Here is a 25474-nt window from a genome sequence, read left to right on the forward strand (position 1 = left end):
AGGTTGGAGGAAACGCTGATTGACAATGATTGACGTTTAGATCAGCGTATAGGAGCGTTTAACCTTGGTTGCTGCTCGATGCATTTTATATGCGGTAGTGAAATGCCGTTTCCGTGTAGCTGAGAGATGAGCTGATGTTATATTATGATAAAGACCGTGAATGAAGACTCTGTACAGTTTAGTTTAGTTTAATATAATTTAATTTACATACATTCTCTTGCATGCATTAGGCTTTAGTTTCCTTTCAAAGAATAAATACACGGCAGAACAGTAAAAAAACATAATCACACCATACACGTTTTTGTTGTTGTTGTTTACATCGAAATAAAAACAGTGATCCGTGTCTGAATACACAAAAAGAAATGAGAAGGCCCAAACGAAATCTGCAAACGTTTTCCATACTAACCTTTGGGGAAATATTTGGCGTAAACATGGTGAAATATTTGTAACTAGGTTTTATTAGAAACAGGATTATTTTAGCTAATTGTTAGCCAGTTGCCTTACGTTCAGCTGAATTAGGGGGAGGGGCATTCTCCTTCTAGAGAGCACGTGATTGGATACACGCCTCTGAGTGCAGGATGATGTCACCAATATCGTTGGTCCGTTTTCCCTGTTAAATGTAAACGTGTATATCTACTGAAAGTTTCTGTCAGGAACACAGTGGCATATGGATATGCTAACGGGCCGACTAAAGGAAACGAAAATCCAATTTGAGACTTGAAATGCGACAAGTAGAAGGAAAGGTGTTTGATGGAAACCTGTGGGTGCAGATTGCGTGCAGGAATCTTTATTATATTGTAACACATCCAAACAGTCCATCTGAATATATCAGCTGAACGTGGTGATAAAGTACAGAGCACATTGACCTAGAAGTGACCCTAGCAAACAGTCTTTTTTGCATCTCTTGAAGAGTCAGAAATCACACACACACACATAAGTCCATAAGGCGTCCTGCTCCAGATTGTAGGCTACAGTACCTCGTGCATTGAGGCTATGTTCCAATTCATGTACACTACAAACTTAAAAGTATGTACTTCGCTGGTGATGGAAATGTGTACTTGTGAGTACGCAGTGAGACATATGACCATGAATTGTGTTTTAACATCACAGATCTTCTGTTTGCTAGTTAGCATTAACATCTCTAGCCCAATTCATTCCCTTAAAATTACGTTTGTTCAAATCATACACATTAAAAACAGCCGTGGCCTTGCATTCCTCGAAACTTTTCTTCATCTGAAAAAGTTGAAAGAGAGCCATCACAAAAGATATCGTGTGCTGGGTTGAGGGGGGGGGCAATATTAGCCTAAAAATACCATGCATGAACTCATGCGTCAAAGGAAATCCACGGAAAGAAGTACGCAAATTTGGCATACTATTTTGAAGTACTTATTCATGAAACACACGCAAAATGAATTTTACATAAGATGTTAGATGTGTTTCATGAGTGAGCCCTTGTGGTTTGACCCTACACTCTAAAAAATGCTGGGTTAAAAACAACCCAAGTTGGGTTGAAAATTGGGCAATTGGGTTGTTTTAACCCAGCGATTGGGTTGTTTTAAGCAAACATTTAACCCAACCGTTGGGTTAAAACGACCCAATCACTGGGTTAAAAACAATCCAAGTTGGGTTCAAAATGGACTAACCCAGCGATTGGGTTGTTTTAAGCAAACATTTAACTGAACCGCTGGGTTAAAACGACCCATTACCTGGGTTAAAACAACCCAATCGCTGGGGTAGTCCATTTTCAACCCAACTTGGGTTGTTTTTAACCCAGCATTTTTTAGAGTGTAATAAGGTGGATAGTTTGCAAACTGTAGAGGAGGCGCTCTACTGGAGCACAGCTCATTAAACACACAGTACGTGTTTCTGGAAACAGAGGCACTTTCAGTCGTACGGTGAGTTGAAAAGAAGGAAGTTAGTATTGTCCATTCCCTTTGGGAGTTCAGTAGTGTGTGCACTGGGTTAAACGCACACACACACACACACACACACACATGCTCACACACCTCCCACACGCAAGCGTTCATTTTACCGCGGCGTCCAGAGGAACGTACCCTGTACACCTGAATATCAGGGCCCTGTTGACACATGAAGAGCAGATCATGAACCTCATATAACACCAGCTCGTCGTTCTTCCTCACATCCGCGGTTTCTGGTGAACATCCCTCCAGTGGTCTTATCTATTGTAGGCTTAAATAAATTCTGTCCATCATTCAACAAAAAAGGTTTAATTGGAGTCCACACACACACACACATGACCTGACTCTCTCTCTCTCTCTCTCTCTCAGGTTCCCACTCCCAGTACTTTCCTCATGTGCTCGTAGACGACGTAGGAAATGCTGACGGCCGGGATGACCTTGAGGAAGTTTGGAGCGATGCCCCGGTAGAGTCCCACCACGCCCTCCTGGGCCACGATACTCCTGAACAGGGTCAGCATGGACATCTGAGGAGCGCCCTTCACTGACGCTGAGGAACCAGCACAGGAAACAGCCTCAGGGTTATTGACTCTCACTCATATACTATAGTTTTATTATATGTGCTATTTAAACTTATTATTCTTCCTCTGATGATACAATCTCGTTCTGTTTGTTATAAGTGCACGCTCATTACAGCAGGAGGGATTCTGATTGGCTGTCAGTGCTTTTATCTTTCATCAGTGATTCCATCGATATCTATCTATCTATCTATCTATCTATCTATCTATCTATCTATCTATCTATCTATCTATCTATCTATCTATCTATCTATCTATCTATCTATCTATCTATCTATCTATCTATCTATTCATCCACCCACTCACTCACCCACCCACCCATTCATCCATCCACCCACCCATTCATTCACCCATCCATTCATCCATCCACCCATTTATCCATTCATCCACCCATCCATCCATCCACCCATCTATAACACCGTCCATCTATCCATCCATCATCTATCCATCCATCCATCCATCCATCCACCTATAAAACCATCCATCCACCATCCACCTACCCAACCATCCACCCATCCACCCAGAATAACACCATCCATCCACCCATCCATCCATCCATCCACCTATAACACCACCCATCCATCCATCCATCTATAACACCGTCCATCTATCCATCCATCATCTATCCATCCATCCATCCATCCATCCATCCACCTATAAAACCATCCACCCATCCACCCACCCACCCAACCATCCACCCATCCATCCAGAATAACACCATCCATCCACCCATCCATCCACCTATAACACCACCCATCCATCCATCCATCCATCCACCCATCTATAACACCGTCCATCTATCCATCCATCATCTATCCATCCATCCATCCACCTATAACACCATCCATCCATCCATCCATCCACCCATCCACCTACCCACCCATCCACCAACCTACCCACCCAACCATCCATCCATTCACCCACCCATTCTTTCACCTATCCATTCATCTATCCATCCATCCATCCATCCACCCACCCATTCACCCAGCTATGACACCGTCCGTCCGTCCATCCATCCATCCGCCCACCCATTCACCCAGCTATAACACCGTCCGTCCATCCATCCATCCGCCCGCCCACCTATAACACCGTCCATCCACCCATCCATCCATCCGCCCGCCCACCTATAACACCGTCCATTCACCCATCCACCCACCCATTCTTTTTATCATTTTTATGAGCCACGTCTGCAGCAATTTCCATTTGTTTTAGTGATACTTTGCTCCAGTTTCCCAGGAAATGTCAATTTTGTTCTCTTGAACACATGGGATAGAAGCGGTGCCTTATTCGGAAACGTTTTATGTGATATTCGCATATGTAAACTTCCCAGCTGTTCTGGTTGTGCGTCTGTGTCTCACCCTGAGCCTGCATGCGTGTCCGGATGAGGGCGAGCGGGTAGGACGCCAGCTGTCCGCAGGTGCTGGACACCGTCCCGCAGCCCACCAGCACCATGACCCCCGGGTCGGGCGAGCCCTCCGTGTGCCGCTGCAGCCAGGCGTTCTTCAGCGTCTGAGGGAGGACGGCCGTGTGAGAACCAGCCTCTATGAAGGGATTATTCTGAATACACACACACACACACACACCTCGTAGACGGCGAGGTCGATGCCCGCATACGGGATGATGCCCAGCATGTTGGGCAGGTATCCTTTATAAAACGCCAGAAGGCCCTCCTTCTGCAGGATCTGCTTGGCGCAGTCGGCCGCGCTCGAATACTGCCCTGTCTTACGCAGAGTTAGACGAGTCTTCAGCACCTGCAGAACAAACACCACAGGTCAGGAGGATTCAGTCCAGGGCATATAAAGGGCTGCAGGGAGGACGACAAAACCCAGAAGACTCAAGATTTTCCTATGGGGTTTTATAATGGGGGTTTTCAATTTATGAGTAAAATACGGTCTGTAGTAAACATAATTTGACAATTCTACACCACTCATGGCTGCTTTATTCTCAAATGGGCCATGTGCTTGAACTTTACACGAGGGCTTCGGAAATGTGAGTAGACATGTGTTATGACAACGAGGCCTCAACATACAGAGTGACCTTGACATTAAGTGTCAAGTGCCATATACAGTATACACCGATCAGGCATAACATTATGACCGGTGAAGTGAATAACACTGATGATCTCGTCATCTCCTGTTAGTGGGTGGGATATATTAGGCAGCAAGTGAACATTTTGACCTCAGAATTGATGTGTTAGAAGCAGGAAAAATGGACAAGCGTAAGGATTTGAGTGAGTTTGACAAGGGCCAAATTGTGATGGCTAGACGACGGGTCAGAGCATCTCCAAAACTGCAGCTCTTGTGGGCTGTTCCCGGTCTGCAGTGGTCAGTCTCTATCAAAAGTGCTCAAGGAAGGAACAGTGGAGAACCGGCGACAGGCTCATGGGCGGCCGAGGCTCATTGATGCACGTGGGGAGCGAAGGCTGGCCCGTGTGGTCTGATCAAACAGATGAGCTACTGGAGCTCAAATTGCAAGTCTGATCCATGGAGGCCCCACCTCGCAACTTACAGGACTTAAAGGATCTGCTGCTAACATCTTGGTGCCAAATACCACAGCACATCTTCAGGGGTCTAGTGGAGTCCATGCCTCAGCGGGTTAGGTCATAATGTTATGCCTTAATGGTGTGTTTGTATGTATATATATATATATATATATATATATATATATATATATATATATATATATATATATATATATATATATATATATATATATGTGTGTGTGTGTGTGTGTGTGTGTGTTTACCTCCATTGGATATATGATAGTTTGAGCTGTAGCTCCAGCCAGTGATCCAGCGACGAATCTCTCGTGAACTTTCAGAGTTCCTACTTCTTGATTGCCTCTCATCAAGCGCTTAATCTACACACACACACACACACACACACACACACACACACACACACAGAAGCAGGTTGAGCTTTGATTCGCCATCCACACAGCTGGGTGTAGAAGACAGAGCTGTACCTGTTCATAGGCCAGGAATTTGATGGCCGTCTCCGGCGCGATCTTCATCACGTTGATGCCGTTCCCTCTCCACAGCGCAGCGAGGCCGCCTTCCTTCACCATCGCACGCAGCCCACGCCACACATTCCCCTTATCTGAGGTCTGGCCGTGCACCTACACAATCATTCATCTTCAGTTTAGTCTATAATGCTCCAGTCCAACTAGATTAGAATGAAATAAACACCTTGACACAGTGGCAGTCATATGACCTCCAGGGGTCAGTGTGGTGCTGCATATCCACACAAACCTAGGCTTTAGGTAGATTGTAGAGCTGAGATTAATCGTTAAAAGATTGTGATCTCGATTCAAACACCCACACAATCTTATTCCTAAATGACAATGATTCTCCAGTGTCTATTAATCACAGCAAACATTCAGATCTGCTGCTGATCCAGAGACAGCAGGTGTCATGTATTAAACAGTCTTTTCAACCACACTGTATCATTATTTCTGTGTTACAAATATTCATATTAGGGGCTTTCACACAGAGTAGTTCTAGGAACTTAGTTATAAAAACTAGCTACCAGGGTTGTTCCCAGAGAACTAAAAGTTCCCCTGGAGATATTTTCCTGGTTGTATTCGCACCGCCAGAAGGACTCTTGAAGTGACGTAAGACAAAATAACTTTTATTTTGATGGAGCTGAGAACACCAGAGTCGGGCGAAAGTAGACAGTATATGAAAAAGTTTTAGCGTTTGCCGTGTGGTTGATGTCCAATGTCGCTAGCTGAGCAGAAAAACATAATAAACCCAGGTTTAAATGTCCAGGTTTCTCAGAGCGGAAGTCGTCATGGTTGGGTTAACTTTTGTAGAAGTGAATGAGAGACTACATTAAATATATTTTCTGTGTGCCCATTTGCTCAAATAGCAAAAGAAAAACTCCACAATAGTGATCTCACAACTTTCAAAAAGAGGGAAACAATAGAGTGAGATTGATAACGGCAGTCAAAAGAGAGAAAGATGTACATTTTACCGTCACTCCCATAGACACTGTATTAGAAACACACTCACAGCAGCGCTGACTTGTTTGATGCAAAAGTAATATAATACAACAGTATTAGTGTTATAAATGTACATACATAAAAAAAAAATGAAAATGCAAAAAACTGGATTTACGATATATATTGTTGACAATTAAAAGGCGTCATCACAGTCTGTGAAAAGGGTCTATCATGTTTCACTTGGTCCCCTCAAAGTTGCATTGGATTTTCTCTTTAGTATAAAGGTTGAGAGGTCTATCACTGTTTTCTATGTTTGAGAGTTAGTTTGTGGAATAAATGTAAAGGCTGTATGTTTCAGTACACTTACGTCCCTGGTGGATCCTGTTGTGCTGGGATAGACCCTACTCTGAAGTAGGAGATTCATTAGTTCCCCCAAAAAAAGTTCCTAGAACTAAAATCGTTCCCTGTTCCTGCGTGCGAACATGCTAAAATCTGGGTACTTCCGCCAATAGTTCTAGGAACTATGAAAAGGCTCCCCTATTATCACAGAAGAACTGGGATTAAAGTTTAGAGTTCAGATATAGACACTGATGTCTATGGAAGCAAACAAAAGAGAGTAAATCACCTTTTGAAAGTAACCGGACACTTCAAAAACAAATATTGAGTCAGTTACATCGTTACACCAGTAGGTGGCGACAAGTGACTGTTAAATGGTTATCATAGAATCATTCATTCAAGAGATTCGTTCAAAAACGCTGTCTGCATTTAGTATGAAAAACAGTATGCGACAAAATAATAATTAATAATTTGTTACGTTTATATAGCGCTTTTCTCCTCAACCACCACCAATGTGGAGAGAAGACCGAGTGATGAAGCCAATCAGGATATGGGGATGATTAGGAGGCCATGATGGACAGAGGCCAATGGCAAAGACTATAGATATAGAAAGACGGTCCACTCCTATTACTCATGAATGGGAGAAAATGCAATACGCAATATAGCAGAATAGTCCCAGCCAATCGCTGATCGGTAAAGTCATTGCATCACTGCAGCTGCCGTTAAAAGCTCCGGTTCCCATTGAATCATGAGACTCGCGCTTTAATGAAAAATTCGCATTTTTAACACTATTTGAGGATAAGCAACAACATGTCAGATTTTCTTGCTGATTTGAAATATGTCATTTAATTGTGAGTTCGGCAAGCAGTTTTCTGATATTCCAGGAATCCCCCATTCAAATAGATAGGACTTGCTCTGGTATGCCCGAAACAGCTGCCCGAAGGCATTTCCAATATGGCCGCCGGGTGAACAGACTTTTCTTAATAAGGACTTTGCCAACGGGCAAATTTGGCCAGGATGTCAGGGTTAAACCCCTACACTTTTTTCAAAGGACATCCTGGGATTTTTAATGACCTCAGAGAGTCAGGATTTCGGTTTAACGTCTCATCCGAAGGACAAATAAATAAGCATGTCCGAATTCACAGTAGCGGTCGAGAAGTAAATACTTATTTGAAAATGAGTACCTACTCAAGAGCGCATGTGATTTCAGATGCAGCCCCTGATCCATCCAGTAATGAAACGAGTGAGTCATTGAATCATTCACTCAACACGATTTTTGAAAATATTGAATTCAGATTATTTGAACATTTTAAATAGACATGTTATAGTTGCCTGTTCAGAATCGTGATCTCTGTTTGAAACAAAAAAATCGTGATTCTCAATTTGCCCAGAATCGTGCAGCTCTACTAGATTGTATAGCGGGAGCTACTTTGCTAGCATTTCGCAAGCAAACGTGAACCTCTTCATTGAAAACTGGCATGAAATTGACTGTACAGACCGGTTTAGTCGCCTGATGCAGGGGCGCCGCTAGCTATTTCGGGCCCTATGAAAGAATATGATGTTTGGCCCCCTACCACACCAACGTAGCTATCCAAAATCTTTGTCTGCAATTTAATAATACTGACCAATTAAGCTCCGCTCGCTCAACCCAGAATGCCCCAATTGGCTGATGAGACATTGATTAAAATTAAGATAAAATGTTTACAAAACGAAATTTACTTTAAAGAAAGGCTTTCTACAAAACTTAATGAAGTGGTGACAATCATGTCTGACCCACTCCATGTCTTCTGGCATTGCGCATCTTATGTGTCCTTTTTCACTCATGCTGTTCACTTTTCATATTGACAACATAGATAGACATAAAAAATAACATTATAATATTTAAACATAAATATAAAACTAAATACCATTTCTTAATTGCTAAAAGAAGTATAGTAGCCTCCAGTACAGAGAATTTTCATGTCGGAGTGAATTTGAGCAAATGTCGTTTTACCCCATGAGCTTGAGTGGTTCGTGTGTGGAGCGTTTTGTTGCATTTTGCCGGAAATGCAGAAATAAGCCATCATTTAGTTATATTTGTAACTCTTTGGCAGATTATACATTTATAATTTCTATTACATTACTACTAGTACTATTACTACTAATAAAACCAATCTCTGGGGGCCCCAAACGTGCGTGGGCCCTTAGAATCGTCCTAACTTCCCCCCCCTTAGCGGCGCCCCTGGCCTGATGTATTGCCTCACCTGCATGAAGACCTTGAGTCTGTCGAGCGGCGCAGTCCCTGTCCTGGACACCGATCCCGCCACAGCACCTGCCATCAGCTGCCGCCACACGAACCCTGACTTCTTCTCCTTCTCCGAGAACTCATCCGGAATAGTCAAATGCTCTCCGATATCCAACATCTACAGGAGCGCATTCATGCAACGGAGTTAAAGACAGAAAGAGGCTTGTTTTATAGTCTCATCAGTGTGCGATTGGCTTCGTACCACCGAGTGTTTCCAGAACTGAGCGATTTCCTCCATGTTGTGCAAAGGGTTAAACAGGAAGTGATCTCGCCACTCGACCCAGTCTATGGTCATGGAATGGTCTTTGTCCATACTGTATGAACACATTTCACAAGTATTGCATGTCACAGAAACACATTAAGGCACTTAAAGCACTATATGCCAAGCACAAACACACATGCGCACCTTTGCAGTATTTTGGCAGCCAGTTCCAACGGGACGTCCACGCCGAGACTGTGTAACGACTGCTGGATCTCCTCAGCGTCCACTTCACCTACAGAACACACACATGTAAATGAGTAGCGTTGACGTCCAACGCCCCGTGTGAATGCATGCGGATTCGCTTTAAAAATAATGAATAAACATTATTATACATATTAGTAAAATAACAGATGCCAGTAATGTAAAGTTGACAGAAACCAACCGTCATTGTTGCGGTCCAAGCTGCGAAACATGAGTTTGAGGTTTTTCTCGTGTGAGCGCAGATATTCGGTGAACTCTTGGAAATCCAGCTGACCGTCATGATTGATGTCTCCAGCTCGTACAACCTGCTGAATATAGGGCATTCAGAGACAGAGAGACAGAGAGAGAGAGGTGGAGGGAAAGAGGGATGCCAGGAACCATTAGGAGAGGAGGGATGGGGATGCAAATGAAGGAAAAAAGCACATTAAAATTAGGCAAAGCCACCAGCCCACAGCAACTCCATGAAACACGAGCAATCAGAGACGGATAATTAAATCACTGAATCTAAACATAGACATCAAATGAAACAACCTTGAAAAGCCAAGACAGGGAACAGCAGCAGCTTCTGGGGACAACCTCCCATTTTTAAACTGGGAGGGCAGTGTAAATCCCCCATTGAGAACAGAGCATGTACCAATGACAACAGAATGATATTGATTAAGTTAAACTCAGTTTAGGGAGGAGCTGGGGAGGAGGTGGGTCGCAAAGCAGCGTGCAGCGGAAGCGGCCAAGCAGGTAGACTGAAGTGAAGCTGTCTGTCATCATTTACTCTCAAGTTGTTCCAAACCTGTATGAGTTTCTTTCTTCTGTTGAACACAAAAGAAGATATTTCAATGAGGTCCATCAACTGTTTGGTTACCCATATTCTTCAAAGTATCTTCTTTTGTGCTCAACAGAACAAAGAAACACATACAGGTTTGGAACAACTAGAGGGTGAGTAAATGAATGACAGACTTTTCTTTCTTTTTTGGGGGGGGTGAACTATCCCTTTAAGCAATTTATGCACACTTAATCACCATATTAGTGTGTTTCACACCACATGACCAATAGATAAACCGACTAAATGATTGATGTTTAAAGGAACACGCCACTTATTTTTGAAAATTTTCCATTTTCCAGCTCCCCTAGAGTTAAAGAGTTGAGTTTTACCGTTTTCGACTCCATTCAGCCGATCTCCGGGTCTGGCGGTAGCACTTTTAGCATAGCTTAGCATAGATCATTGAATCGGATTAGACCGTTAGCATCTCGCTCAAAAAATTACCAGAGTTTCGATATTTTTCCTATTTAAAACTTGCAGCTTGCGCAATGATATTACACAGCGCCTGAAAATAGTCTCTCCAGCGCTCTCTGTTGACGAAAGATAGCGTATTTTCAGGCGCTGTGTAATATCATTGCGCCGCTGCACTCATGGGACGGCTCACAGCTCTTGATTATTACGCAGGAATGAGAGAATAGTTCCTCGCCATATCAGTCTAGAAAATCACAACTTTTCATTTTCCGTCTGTCTTAGTACACGATGTAATGACAGAAGAGTCAAGTTTTAAATAAGAAAAATATCAAAACTCATTTGGTTATTTTTTTAGCGAGATGCTAACGGTCTAATCAGATTCAATGATCTATGCTAAGCTATGCTAAAAGTGCTACCGCCAGACCTGGAGATCGGCTGAATGGAGTCGGAAATGGTAAAAATCAACTGTTTAACTCTAAGGGAGCTGGAAAATGAGCCTATTTTCAAAAATAGTGGCGTGTTCCTTTAATACTGCCTTCACGTGCTATCAGAAATGTCCACTTCTGAAGTCGTGATTGGGAGCTCGTCACGTTTTGTTGTTGGAAAGACCATACTTGCCTATTTCTTGGGGAAATCTTATTAAAGCCAAAATGTACTAAAGATGTTTAATTTTGAATAAAATGTAGCGTCCCATTCATTGACAAATGTAAACATTCACCACACATCTGGATCATCAGGCGATTCGGTCATACATGCCGTGTATAAAACATACAATACTCTTAAAATAATGTAAATATGCACTACTTTAACGACAAGACAAGGTGATGTGGCTGATAAAGAATAGCAACCATTCCTCCAACGCCAGGTTTAAAGTTTCCCGCCCAACTCGGAAATGTATCAAAATGATCTCTGAGTTCCCCAGTAGTAAATACGACTTGAGACTTTTAATTAGGAAACTCATATTTATGATAAGTGTGAAGGCAGCATACACTTTTTTGGATGTGACTCTATCAAGTTGTGGACATAATCAAGCATCTCCCTATGAGCTACCAACTACAAAAGGGTGTTTTTTTTGTCAGGGTGTTGCCCAATGACACGCAATCCTCATGTCTGAACGTGTTTGTCCTGAGCTGTGCAAACTTGAGAGGATCGGAGGCATTTCCCCGCAGGTCTCTGGGTTTTAAAACACGCATTGTGAGCATTTTGCGTTGAGCCCATTGTGAACTGACTCACAGTGACTACATTAATAAATGACTCAGGATTCACAGGCTACTGTCGCTTTAAATCCACCCTGGCAGACTCATTCCCGTGTTCAAAGCAAACCACACCATTATTCCCACAATCTCTGGAATGTTACAGACTAAATTGCCCCGTGCGATGGCAGTAATTTCCCCCATTTAACTAGCTCTGCCGGTCTACACAATCCCCATGTGTGTGTGTTGTTGTGTTTATTTAGGAGAGCCAGCAGTCACATGGTATTTACTCTCACATGGATCGACTCCAAGACGCTGACCTTTTGCACACTCTACAGCCTGCGTGTGTATTTCTGAGAGCATGCGTGTGACGTTTAACACTTTTGTCTCTATATACATTCATCATGCATAATGCAAACACACATGCACACGTGTCAACTTTAACATCCAAACAAGCACATTATAACACTACAAACTCATCAACTACAGCCAAAAATCAATGACACAAGATGGTCGCAGGCAAACACATCAATAACCTGTAAACTATAAACTACAGGTGTAAAGTGCAGTGTTGTGATATATAAACAGCATGCCGTGGAGAGATTAGATAGCTCATTTAAGGACTGAGTGTGTCTGTTTGATCATAACTTCATTGTTTCCTAGGCCTTGGGTTTAATCGGCTGGTGTTAAATCATAGCGAGAGAACTTAGTGTTAGGGCTTTGATCAAATCACTAGAGCAAAGTGAGCAAGAAAATCGTAACGCTTGACTTAGCGAACCCCATCATTGAGCAGCTTATTCTGAGGATCCCGCACCGCTGGTGGTGTGGGTGGAGGCTAGTCTGCGGGATAGTTTGAGATGGCAGGTGAAGGCCCTGAGACGCTGATTTAGTGCCAGCGGGTGCTGTTGCCCTTCCTCTGTTCCTGAGAGCACCACTGACCTTGAGATCATTAACTATGAAGCTCATAAACTGGTTCATTAGAGCCGCGGTACAGTACTCTTATCTGACCCCGGCCTCGGAAACAAGAGTCCTGCTTTCTAATACTTTTATCATATGAAGCATTAAGAGTTATGTTGTCTGTATAATGTGTCATACTCTCACTAATGGCTCCAGCACATCTGTCTAATCTGAGCTGAACATCAGACGCATGCTGTGGCCCAAACAGTAACAAGTGACCTTTTGCTGGTTGCTTTCGGTTCCTGTGGCACTGAGCGCACAGTAATCCTTAAAGGGATAGTTCACCAAAAAATGAAAATGACCCCATGATTTACTCAGGTGTATATGACATTCAGACGAACACAGTCAGAGTTATATTCAAAAATATCACCGCTCTTCCCAGCTTTATAATGGCAGTGAATGGGGGTCGAGATTCTGAAGCCCAAAAAAGTGCATCTATCCATCATATAACTGCTCCACACGGCTCCAGGGGGTTAATAAAGGCCTTCTGAAGCAGAGTGGTGGGTTTTTGTAAGAAAAATATCCATATTTAAAACTTTAAAAACTAAAATAACTAGCTACTGACAGACGGCCTACGCAAGTCGGCTTACGCCAAAAGAGTGACCCCTGACGTGATGTAGCGTGAGCTTTGACGCAGTCCCGTTGCTGGCCGTATTGGTGCCCTAAGCGTAATTACTTTATGGTGCCCACGTTGGCGGCGTTCGCAACTTTGTAGAGCTGAGCGGGGTTAGGGGTGGAGGTGGATGGCATCACGTGGTAAAAACAAATAGGACTGGCCAACAAACTCAAGCTCCTCCCACATTTCTCTTTACAAATCCTCGTTTTAGACGTCTAATTCATGACCGGTGTTTTGTTTTGCTCTATTCTTTGCGCTTATGTGTTTGGCAATACGCCATGCGTCAGGTCAAAGGTCACTCTTTCACCGTAAATCAATGCGTAGGCCGTCTGTCGGAAGCTAGTTATTTTAGTTTATAAAGTTTTAAATATGGATATTTTTCTTACAAAAGCCCATCACTCTGATTCAAAAGGCCTTTATTAACCCCGTGGAGCCGTGTGGAGCAGTTATATGATGGATAGATGCACTTTTTTGGGCTTCAGAATCTCGATCCCCCCCATTCAGAGCCAGGATATTTATTAATATAACTCAGATTGTGTTCGTCTGAATGTCATATACACCTAGGATGGGTTGAGGGTGAGTAAATCATGAGGTAATTTTTATTTTTGGGTGAACTATCCCTTTAACTTGAGTCTGTTTTGCTGCTTAATGTTGCAAAATGGTGTTTGCTATCATTTTATTTTAATGTATTATCGTAATCGTAAACACACTGGTTTGTAGCACAAATGCCATTTACTGCACTTTGGACTTCTTCTTTATCTATAGTGGCTATGCCACACGTTCACAGGAAATATCCATGTTTAAAAATAAGCTGGATAGAGTTAGTACACAATGTACAGCGCATGATTTGGGACGCGACCTTTATCTTTAGCCTTGCGCTCGGTAGCCCCGCCCACCGCCAAATCTCATTGGTTCGAATCGCGCTCTGCATTATTGAATATTAAACATCAATCTGATTGGCTGCGATTGTATCGCTTACTGCAGCAATTTCACTTTCAAAATCACCGAGGATCACGTGACCTGCTGGAGATGCAGGTTATCTCCACATCTGACATTAAATCATAAACCTGTCTGTTCATATCCACCTGTTCTATAAATACCCTTTCCGTTATGACTGTGTGCATTCTTCCGTACCTCCTCCACCGAGCTCCACGACATCCCGCGGGCGGCGAGTCCGATCCGCAGCTCGTTCACATCGATCCGCCCGTCCTTGTTCAGGTCCAGCTGCTCGAAGAGCTCGGCCCAGAGCCGCTCGCGCTCGGGATCCACCCCGCCGCTGTCCTGGCACCGCGCCCTCGTCCATCCCGAGCGGCACCCGCGCTGCCACATGATGATCTCCGCGCGCGGTCGGTCGGTCACCAGCGGAGACGCATCGGCTCGGTCAAAAGACGGAAGCGCGCGTCCAAAAAAGGAGCTGTTCGCGAAATAAAACCCCTCGCGAGGCTCGCGTTTCGCAGGTGTCAAACAGCTGTTCAGCGCTACGAGAACCAGGAAGCTTTCGCAATCATGAACACTGTACTCTCACGCGCTTCCATAAGCCTTGCGATAGTTTAGAGCGAGCTGAAGTACGCGCATTAAAACATGATGAACGCGCGTGAAACGCGTCTCGAGCACTGCAGTGACTTACCGCCGCCGCAACTCACCGATACAACAGCGGCTTCAGATTACACCCTCAGGAGGGGCTTCCGTCTGACAACAGAAGGCTGACAGAATAGCAGATATATGGCTCAATGAATGCTGAAGTATTAACGGAGAAACCGTGTTAAATGCAGCGAGTCAATCACCAATGACTCTGCAGATAAAGGACATCCAGCAGTGGTGCTATAACACCAGGAGGCAAAGTCCTCACTGTTTCTAAATCAAATGTAGCCTAGTTTACACTTAAGGTTGTCACATTTTCCTGGTTATTACTTTACATTATAGGTAATAAAGAAAGCAAATGCAATTCTATTTTGTAGAAATATCTATGTTTTACATTAATGAAGCCTAATTAAAAACGTATAAATCTCTTTTAGTGTTTTTAAGGATTTCTTTTACATTTATTCCAAAACAATACCTAAAGGCTGTACTAATTTAAACAATATACACTGTAAAATCTAATTAGTTAGACTTACTTTAAAAAAAAAAAAGCATGCAAATTGATTGCCTTAAAAAAACCAAGTAAATTGGGGTCCTCCAGAAGGTTCCAAGAGGTCCCCAGAAAAGACAAAGCAAAAATGGATAAAGTCTACCAAACATGCTAACTGTTTAATTTCTAAATGTTTCTCTCCTTTCTTGCCGTATACATACTTTCTAGGACTGTATATGTTTGCTTTGTATCTTTCTGGTGAGTTTTTCTCACTATAGTCCCCTTTATCTCGCTCACTGGGGTTCTTAATGCGGTACGTGAGCTGCTTACATACATTTATTCTGAAGGTTGCTTATACAAATACAAAAAAAAATTCTTCTTCAGGTTTATACATCAACATTAAATATAGCCAATTTAAGTTTGGAAACAATATGTTGTATTTATAATGTCACAGTTACTATTTATCTAACAGTTACATTTTTTTTTTCATACATAAAAAACTATAAATGGATTTTAGGAAGGGGGTCCCTCATAAAAGATTCATCATATTTGGGGGTCCTTGGCATCATCAAGTTTGAAAATTGTTGAGACCATGTAGACCCTGTCATGGAAACGGTGGTGGCTGTGGCTCTTTCAGCAGATAATGCTCCTGACAAGAAGCACAAATGCTTCAGGAATGGTTTGAGGAGCACAACAAAGAGTTTGAGGTGTTGACTTGGCCTTCAAATTCCCCAGATCTCAATCTAATCGAGCATCTGTGGGATGTGAGAACAAACAAGTCCGATCCATGGAGGCCCCAACTCGCAACTTAAAGGATCTGTTGCTAACGTCTTGGTGCCAGATACCACAGCACACCTTCAGGGGTCTAGTGGAGTCCATGCCTCGACGGGTCGGCAAAAGGAGGACCAACACGATATTAAAGTGGTCATAATGTTATGCCTGATATAAATATGTAACTTCTCCTTCTTTGAAATCAAATAACTGTGATATCTTGTTGCATCGCGGCATCAATAAAGAGAATTACAATAATAGAAATGAAGTTCCAAGTGCCCGACTAAAGGGAACACTGATCACCATAATGGTGACATTTGAGGAATTCTGGTTTTGATGTGGTTAGATGATGATCATAAGCCGGTCTAGACCAGCTAAACTGCTAGCCACATAGATACAGAACAAGTAGACGTCCAAAAAAACAGCTGATATGTGTAAAAAACAGTCTGACCCCCTCAAAGGGTGGATAGTTCACCCACAGATTCAGGCAATATTTACTCGCCCTCATGTCGTTCTGAATCAACACAAAGGACACGTCAATAAATGAATGAATCAAACTTTATTTGTCATTTAATAGATTTATGAGGAACAGCCCCAAATGTAAGCAGTTTTTCAGCTGAAACTGTCCCTTTTGTTTGCTCTGGATTCTCCGGCAGGGTCTGAAAGAGAAAATTATGCAACATGAGAACAATAATATTCACCATCACTTCTCCTTAAACGCTGCACTCAGTCAGCGACTGGAAACCAGCTATTCCCTGAATAGATGCTAAGATCAGCACACAGATAACGTATTGCACACCTGTTCATTCGGCCGCCTTTCCCGGCAAATACAGGGAACCGCTGTCAGCTGCTGTTCACACTCACTGTATGAACATCAGCACAAAGCACACACACCGCTAAACGGGAGGCATTGTGTTGTGTTCTCGCCCAGCAGCTGTCGATCGCAGAGATTAATGTGACTATATAAGAGCAGGACGCAGAGACACACAGCCCTGGAGACATCTGACCGCTCCTCTGAGGTCCTCAGGCTGTGTGATGTGTAAGGGGTTGTCTGCCATCCCATCCTCATGCCTGGAGAAGTGAGTATCTGTGTTCATTGACAGGTTGAGCTGGGGTATGAAATTGTTTATGGATGTGAAACGGTCTTGATGTTTCAGGGCGAAGGGCATGAGGGTGAAGCTGTCCCACCTGGCCGAAAAGCAGGAGTGGGTTTACAAACACAGGTAACACATCTGCATTGCTCTCATTTAAACTCATTGGCTTCAGTAGAAATTAAGCTCAATCATATGCATTTGTGGAATAATGCTGAGTACCACAGAAATGACCAATACAACTTCTTTAGAGCCCTTAAGTGTCTGGTGCTCTTTGGTCATTGCTCTTTTTTTTATGATTTCTAACTTCATCGGAATGGTGAACAAACACACACACACAAAAAATGTTGGACGTGATTTGAAAAGGTTAAATGGTCCTGAAAAAAATATTCACTCAAAAATGACCGCATTGGAAATTAATTTCTAGTGGGCGTGCACCCAAACAAAATCTTACTAAAGCTCTTTATTTTTTCAGATATCAACCTCAAATTTGGAGCACAGTTTGGTTAGGTTTATGGCATTACATTTTTTTTTTATTTGTAGAAAATTATAATTTCATACAACATTTTTAAATTTTTAACTTCATCGGACACACACACACAAAAAAAAACATGGATTGACTACTGCATAAATATAATTTAGAGTACCATAAAACTCACTAAAATGACGAAATATTAAATAAATAAAGTATTATCGCACTGAAATATAGTACATTAAATTCACTGAGGGAAAAAAACGTTAATTAAAACAGTCAAAAACGGTTCAAATTTAAACGGTCTAGGTTAAACGACCGTTAAACATGACGAGAACTTTACATCTGAAATGGCTAGCAGACAGACAGTAAACTGTTTTGTGGGAATGAACATTATGCCACAAACTATCGATTATGCTAACTTGTACACAAATGATTCATGCAAGACATAAACAAGCTCAACAAAGCACCTTTTTTTCCTTCAGAGCGAACGAGGAAAAGCCGCCTCGGGATTTGGAGTCTCTGCTCAACAGCAAACGTGAGATGATGACGTGTTTAAAGATTTGAACATTATAGCCGGCTGTTAATCTTCAGCTCGCAACTTTCGCTTGTGTCTTTAAACCTGAAGCCCCTTTGATCGCTCTGTCCGCAGTGGGCATTCAGGCCTTCCGCTGGTTCCTGCGCTCAGAGTTCAGCGAGGAGAACCTGGAGTTCTGGCTGGCTTGTGAGGAATACAAGAGCTGCTCTGAATCCAAACTGGCGGGAAAAGCCCAGAGCATCTACAACCAGTTCATCAACCCCGACGCTCCTCGCGAGGTGAGAGACGAAAGCTCGTCAAGTTTAGAATAAAGAAGAAAACACATTTAAATAAATAATTACTGCGCCTCATTTCGAAGGCTGCGTCCTCCAGAGGTCGCGTTTGAAGGCTGCATACGTCATCAAGGATGTCTATGGGGGTAAATTGATGCCAAAACCATTGAAAATGGACAGACTAATACTGCGTTCACACCAAACGCGAATAGAGCATCTGGCGCGAGTGATTTCAATGATAAGTCAATGGAAAGGCACGTTGACGCGCGTCTGGAGGTCCCGCGGCGCGGAAGGCGCGTTTTGCGTTGCGCGAAGGACGCAAATCCGCCTCATTCACGCGTCCAGTTTGCTCGAATGATGCGAATTGGACGCAAATTAAGCGTCTTGCGCGTTACACGTGTGTGGTGCTTTTGTGCATTCACGCGTTTGAAGCGAATTCGAGTCTGACGCCCGAGTTTAAAAATTTGAACTTTGCCGTCAATTCGCGCCGCGTTAACCAATCTGGAGCCTGCTCGCTGCGGTCACGTGGTAAAGTGACGTGATGAGAAACCCTGCATAATTTAAAAATACTACTATTGTGTATGCATTCAAAATGTTCAAGAGTCCAACTAGACGCGGTAGACGCGATTTTGACGCTCTATTCGCGTTTGGTGTGAACGCAGCATTAGCATTGAATTTCACTTGGCCCACCCTGCATCTCAAAGCTGGAGCCGGGCCTGCACCAGAGAGGTTTAAGATGCTGAATCGACATACAGTAAGACAGCAATGTCACTATCCATGCGAATTGATGGTAATACAATTAAAACCAATATGCTTGACGACTAAAAATAGCTGTTTTGTGTGTGGATATAATAAAGACACAAGTTTAAAATTCATAACAAATTTAATAACAAACTGGATGGTCTGGAAACAGATTGGGTCCGGATTCTCCGGTTCTGGGCAGTTTTAGCGATAGTGCATAACGTTAACGATACTGGGGTGCAAATAATGACCCTCATGCGCAGACAAATCACTTTACATTCTGGTTGTCAAGTACAAGTCACTGATTTCTATTTGTGAATCATGAAGAGTTGGTTTGCGGATTTTAAATCTATTTGTAGATTGCATTTTATATTTGTATGTCATGAAGAGTCTGTTTGTGGATTTTTTTTAATCTATTTGTAGATCTTTTTTTACATTTGCAGATTATGAGGAGTTTGTTTGCAGATTTTTTATCTATTTGTAGATTGTGTTTTGTGTTTACAAGTTGTAATGTGCATTTTTGACTCATAGTCTCTTCATTTTCAATGATTATGGCATTATTTTGTCACAACGGCGAAACAATAGTTTCAGAATTCTGAAAACAAATGTGACACAATCTACAAACAGAACATGATCTGCAAACACGTCACTTTACATTCATTCAAATTCTGGTTTTCAAGTACAAGTCACTGATTTGTATTTGTGAATCAGGACGTGTTTATTTGTGGATTTTTAATCTTTTTGTAGATCATGCTTTATATTTGTGGATCACAAAGAGTTTGTTTGCGGATTTTTTTAAATCTATTTGTAGATTGTGTTTTGTGTTTACAAGTTGTAATATCTATTTGTGACTTTTAGTCTGTCCATTTTCAATGGTTTTGGCATCAATTTACCCCCATAGGATGTCTTATTTAAGAAAAGTGTGATAAAATGGACTGTTATTCATTGTGAGGTGTAAAATACTGTAAAATCTGTCTTACTCTGCAATCTAACGGTTACTTTTCTTAAATGAGAGCACCTTGATGACTTATGCAGCCTTTAAATGCGACCTCCAGAGGATGAAGCCTTCGAAATGAGACGCAGCTAATATATATATATATAGGGCTATCAAATCGATTAATCACATGTAACATATACCCAGTAAACACAGAATGTTCCCATATGGTTATTTAATCTGGGTAAGCTCTTCCTCAAATAGGCTGTTTAGTTTTTGTATGGTGTGATGTCTTATTCTTAGTTGTGGTTCTGAAGTGAAACATGACCCAGACTCTCAGCTCCTGTGATGTTTCTCAGGTGAATCTGGACAGCGAGACGCGCGAGGTGTTAACAGGGCTGATGCAGGAACCCGTGGCGAAGACGTTTTCCCAGGCTCAGCACCGCATCTTCTCCCTGATGGCCAAAGACTCGTTCCCTCGCTTCCTGCGCTCCTCTTACAGCCAGCAGCCGCTCAGAGTCCTGTGAGACGCCCGCTGTCAAACACACCGTCCCGCTCAGCTCAGGGCATGAACTCCTCAGCACATGTAGTTGCAGACTGTGCCTTTATATCGTTAAACCTGATGCTCTAATAAAAGTAACGTGCATTAAAATGGGAGTGGTGTGCAATGAAAGCAAGCTGTCAATCACACTCAGAGCCAAGGTCGTCTCACAACCGAGGCTGAACAAAGAAAATAAAGAACAAGCAGAAGCAGGAAAACCTTCAGGAATTTTACAGTCGCAGACTAATAAAGTGTGTGCAGTGGAAAAATCTCCTCTGGTTTATGAGATAAAGAGGGGAAAGAGGGCCTTAAAACCAGAATACACTCATAAAATGATTTTAAAACAGACATCAGTCACCAGGCAAAATTTGTTCAAATGAATATATTATGGAAGCTCACAATTATTTATCAGTTTATTCTATAAAAATAACATGTGTCTGCTGTACACTCCGTCAATGGAGAGCTGTGTTTATATGGCGGAGAGCTGTGTTTATATGGCGGAGAGCGCCACCTAGCGGCACTTGGACGAGCCAGCGGCTGGTTTTGAGGGTCCGGCTGTCCCGCTTTTCCCTGCTGGGGTTTTCAGCACACTCAGTTTCTTATGAAGAGACAAGCTGGCCTTCTGTGTGACTTCATGTTCAATCCTGTTCCTGATGGCCACCTCCAAACCCTGCGCCAACAACACACGCACAGCCATTAAATCACTACCATCGACACACACGGGGTTTACAGGAGGACTGAACCAGGTCTTTTACCTTCTTCAGCTTCTGCTGTTGGACCACTTGAGCTTTTTTGGGTGCGATGATCCTTCCTGGAACAAACAAGAGTGAACAGGTACTTAACACAGTCACACGGCGATTTAACTCCGAGAACACAAGTGCGCATGCGCGTCTCTACATAAGCAAATGCGCACTTAGCACGCCGCTATTAAGAGGTCTCATTTAGCGCTTTTACGTTCAGAAGAACAGTGTCTACTCAAGTGTCTACTGTTTTTACCTCCTTTCTTGAGTCCTTTCGGTTTTTGTGGTGGCTTTTTAGCTCCTCCGGGTCGCTGCGCTTTGAATTTCTGTTTGCCTTGAGCCATTTCTACAGTCTGATGGCAACCGGAAACAGAAAAGCGAGAGACCCGATATAGAATAAAAGTCTTTACAAAAACCTCTAGGGTTAAATTTAAAAGTCTTAAAATACTAAGTATGTATATATATATAAAACATATAAATAAATATATAAAAATATAAATAAATATATAAAAAATATAAATAAATATATAAAAAATATAAATAAATATATAAAAAATATAAATAAATATATAAAAAATATAAATAAATATATAAAAAATATAAATAAATATATAAAAAATATAAATAAATATATAAAAAATAAAAAGAAATATATAAAAAGAAAAAGAAATATATAAAAATATAAATAAATATATAAAAATATAAATAAATATATAAAAAAAATATATATATACACACATATTTTATATATATATATATATATATATACACATATACACACACACTTATATATATATATATATATATATATATATATATATATATATATACACACACACTTATAAATATATATATATATATATATATAATAAATAAATGTGTATTATATGTATATACACATTTATATATATATTTATTTGGGTGTGTGTGTTTTGGGACTAATGATATATTTTAAGGTGTCATTGTTTGTTACAGTGTAATTATATATTTAAGTAATATTAATTAACATGTACTTAATATATAGGATTAGGTTTGGTTTAGTTAAATGTAATTATACATAATTTACTGTAATTACTATAGTAAGCACATGTAACATATGTAACCAGGACAGTGTCAAATTAAGTCTTACCATATATATTTTATTAAATTGTGTGTGTGCATACTGTTACATACCGTTTCACACGCGGATTTTAAAATACAGTAAATACACTTAATATATATACTTAATTTACTGTAAAAATGTCTCGACACCATGATCAAATTAAGTCAAATTCATATTTTATATTCCTTCCAGTTCATTCTTCACATTAGAAGAGAATATCGCATGTTTTCCCATGCATACAGAAAATGTGCATTCCGTACAATGTACCAACGGATTAAAATTGCTAACTATTATATTTACATTAGATCATAAGAACATTCAAGCATGTCTGTGGTCCCAGAGCAGTGATTTAGGCTAGATTTAGAAACATGGCCTGTAAGTAATACGCAAAACCAGTGTGTTTTATGTTCACTGTGGCTTTATTAATAATAAAAAGTGCCACATTTTAAAAGGTCAAGCATGCCACAAGAGTTTCCCCATGATCAGTTTATGTCTTCTCAGCAGCGAGGGCCCGAAACACACACACATTAGGCACTCTACCCCACAGATGTACAGTTTGAGTCAGAAGTTGATACCAAATAAAAGGTTAGGCACTTTTGAACCGGACAGCACAGGTGTTAAATAAGCGGACGCATGGATTATCTCCAACAGAAACCCGCCGTCAATGACAAAAGCTCACAGCAAAACAACACGCAATTTATATTCACGTTCTCCATTCATACCAACCAATCACAGGCCTCCATTTAGTCACATTACCAGTGGAGAAGAGGCGGGTCACATGAATAACGTGGATGTTAGGGTTAATGCTCTAGTTTGCAAGGACGCAAACTTACACGGTATTATCTTTATAGTTCATGTTAAATTACTTCCTGTAATGATGCATAATTGTTCATTTTGGTCCTGGGATTAAGTGGAACCAATATCTTGACTAGTTTTTGTCCCCAAACCTGATAAACGGTGAAAGGCTTTATCTGAAGGTGTCGGGGAGTCTGATATAAACCTTCATTTAAACAGTAGCCTGAACGTGAAAACCAAGAGCAGGCAGTAAAATCATAATCATGCCGATGGAAGAACAGCAAACTGTGTGTTTAAAACCCTAGTTCTCCAATCAGCCGTTGTCACCTGAAAGCTTTACTTGGAAAAACAAACACATGATTGATCAATCAACAACAAAATCAATTAAAATAAATAACCATTCATTGATTCATCTGACAGTGATTAAATAATTCAGCAATAATAACAACAACAATAATAATAATAATAATCATCGGACAGGATTGCACATGAATGGATAGTTGCACTGTAGTGGTGGTGCTGAAGGAGGCACTGAGGACGAACAAAACATATTCCCCACAATTCCCAGCTGCGATTGGTCAACCACACAAGCTTGTCCTGATTTGGTCTCCACAAAAAAAACAAAAAACCCCATCTGTACCTCCCGGGACGTCCTGTTAGTATAGACGTGTCTGCATCACAGGTGAGCCTCCAGGCGCGCTCTCAGTGGGGAAGGAGGCGCGGGAGCGCAGGAGGTGCTGCTCCGGTGTCACAGAGGTATTAAACAAACAAACCCGAGTCCTGAGTCTGTTCACCCACTGACCTCACCTCCTCCTCAGGTTCAGGGGCGGAGCAGGTCACCGTGATGGTAGGCGTGACGAAGAGGCCTGATTGGCCGGGGCGAGCGGTCCGTCATCACCTTTTCTGCTCCCAGATCTCCGGCATGTTTAAGTCCAAACACTCCAGAGAGCGCAGAGCCTGCACGTTCTCCGAGTAAAACGCCACGTCCACCATCACCAGCCTGCAGAGAGGAAGAGGAGATGAAGATCACGTCACACCACAGAGTTATATACATCTATAGAATCAAAGACTAAAAGGAAATGGATATTTAATTATTTTAATTGTATATAAAGTCAATTATAAAGGAAAAAACAGTACATCCGGAAAGTATTCACAGCGATTCACTATTTTGTTGTTACAGCCTTAAGGCCTGTACACACCGGGACGAATATCGCGCGCGCTTATCGCCAGCGTTTTTCGTGCCGTTTTTCGGCGCGTCTTGAGTGTTCACACCCAAGCGATTTTCACTGGCGCTGCGCCGAGTGAACGTGCACATTCAGTCGATGCGCTCCCGGTACACAAGATGGTGCTGCGGCACTTTTAAGCCTCTGACACTCGCTTGTCACACAGAAGAAGAGGAGAGACAGTATTTACGTGCTTGCCAAAACCATAGACATATTATGTATATGGACAAAACCATTCACACACTTTTTGCTAACTGGCAAGCAGCATTAGCAGTTCATCTTCTTCTTTGTCTTCTTACTACTTCTTCGTCGTATCAATGTGTGCACGGCAAGACTGTTTTGTGCTTGAGCACCACCAAGTCGTGTTTTACTGTCACTTCAGCAGCTCCAGGCACGTGAACAAAAGCTGATCTCATTGGTCGGACAGTTTTTTACGCGCCGCGTCAAAATAAAAAAACGAACCCGAGGCGTTTTTTTTAAAAATGACGCTTTTACGCCTGGCGTTTTGCGCGTCGGTGTGAACACTCACATTGGCGCCCATTGTTTAGTCCCGAGGCGTTAAACGTCGGCAATAAACGCGTGCGAAAATCGTCCCGGTGTGAACAGGCCTTTATTCCAAAATGTATTAAATTCATTATTTTCCTCAAACAATACCCCATAATTTGTCTGGCTA

At 41.9% G+C, this 25474-nt stretch overlaps 4 protein-coding genes across 15 annotated transcripts in view; 1 reads left to right on the top strand and 3 right to left on the bottom strand.

Annotated features, from left to right (window-relative positions):
• Nucleotides 1-173: 173 nt before the first annotated feature.
• On the bottom strand, nt 174-15374 carry slc25a23a (solute carrier family 25 member 23a). 9 transcript variants are annotated; one of them, XM_079812177.1, is made up of 12 exons: nt 14648-15374; nt 9701-9824; nt 9463-9550; nt 9259-9370; nt 9016-9174; nt 5459-5611; nt 5240-5353; nt 4078-4245; nt 3853-4003; nt 2306-2466; nt 2055-2078; nt 174-1233 (listed from the first exon to the last, which is right to left on the bottom strand). In XM_079812177.1, exons 1-12 carry the CDS (start codon nt 14840-14842, stop codon nt 1123-1125), a joined length of 1560 nt encoding a protein of 519 aa, XP_079668303.1. In that variant the 5' UTR covers nt 14843-15374; the 3' UTR covers nt 174-1122. The 9 variants fall into 9 exon arrangements, with proteins under 9 accessions (XP_079668303.1, XP_079668299.1, XP_079668300.1 ...); XM_079812173.1 differs by having other exon boundaries at nt 174-1728; nt 1771-2078; nt 14648-15165; XM_079812174.1 differs by having other exon boundaries at nt 2007-2078; nt 9701-9827; nt 14648-15154.
• Nucleotides 15375-17347: 1973 nt separating this feature from the next.
• On the top strand, nt 17348-21048 carry LOC307123084 (regulator of G-protein signaling 5). The gene is made up of 5 exons (XM_079811474.1): nt 17348-17431; nt 17510-17575; nt 18401-18453; nt 18568-18731; nt 20760-21048. Exons 1-5 carry the CDS (start codon nt 17388-17390, stop codon nt 20925-20927), a joined length of 495 nt encoding a protein of 164 aa, XP_079667600.1. The 5' UTR covers nt 17348-17387; the 3' UTR covers nt 20928-21048.
• A 292-nt stretch (nt 21049-21340) lies between these two features.
• On the bottom strand, nt 21341-22062 carry cUnh19orf53 (chromosome Un C19orf53 homolog). The gene is made up of 3 exons (XM_079811475.1): nt 21938-22062; nt 21697-21752; nt 21341-21611 (listed from the first exon to the last, which is right to left on the bottom strand). The coding sequence occupies exons 1-3, from the start codon at nt 22023-22025 to the stop codon at nt 21453-21455; spliced, it is 303 nt and encodes a 100-aa protein (XP_079667601.1). The 5' UTR covers nt 22026-22062; the 3' UTR covers nt 21341-21452.
• Nucleotides 22063-22801: 739 nt separating this feature from the next.
• vps54 (VPS54 subunit of GARP complex) overlaps nt 22802-25474 on the bottom strand; it is a 31678-nt gene continuing 29005 nt past the window's right edge. For all 4 annotated transcript variants that reach the window (XM_079812829.1, XM_079812831.1, XM_079812830.1 and 1 more), the window contains exon 23: nt 22802-24578. In XM_079812829.1, the coding sequence (XP_079668955.1) occupies nt 24473-24578 (106 nt within the window). In that variant the 3' untranslated portion in view covers nt 22802-24472. The remainder of the gene's footprint in view (nt 24579-25474) is intronic.

Source organism: Gobio gobio (assembly GCF_949357685.1).
Source record: "Gobio gobio genome assembly, chromosome: 3".
In the NCBI taxonomy this organism is placed as follows: Eukaryota; Metazoa; Chordata; class Actinopteri; order Cypriniformes; family Gobionidae; genus Gobio; species Gobio gobio.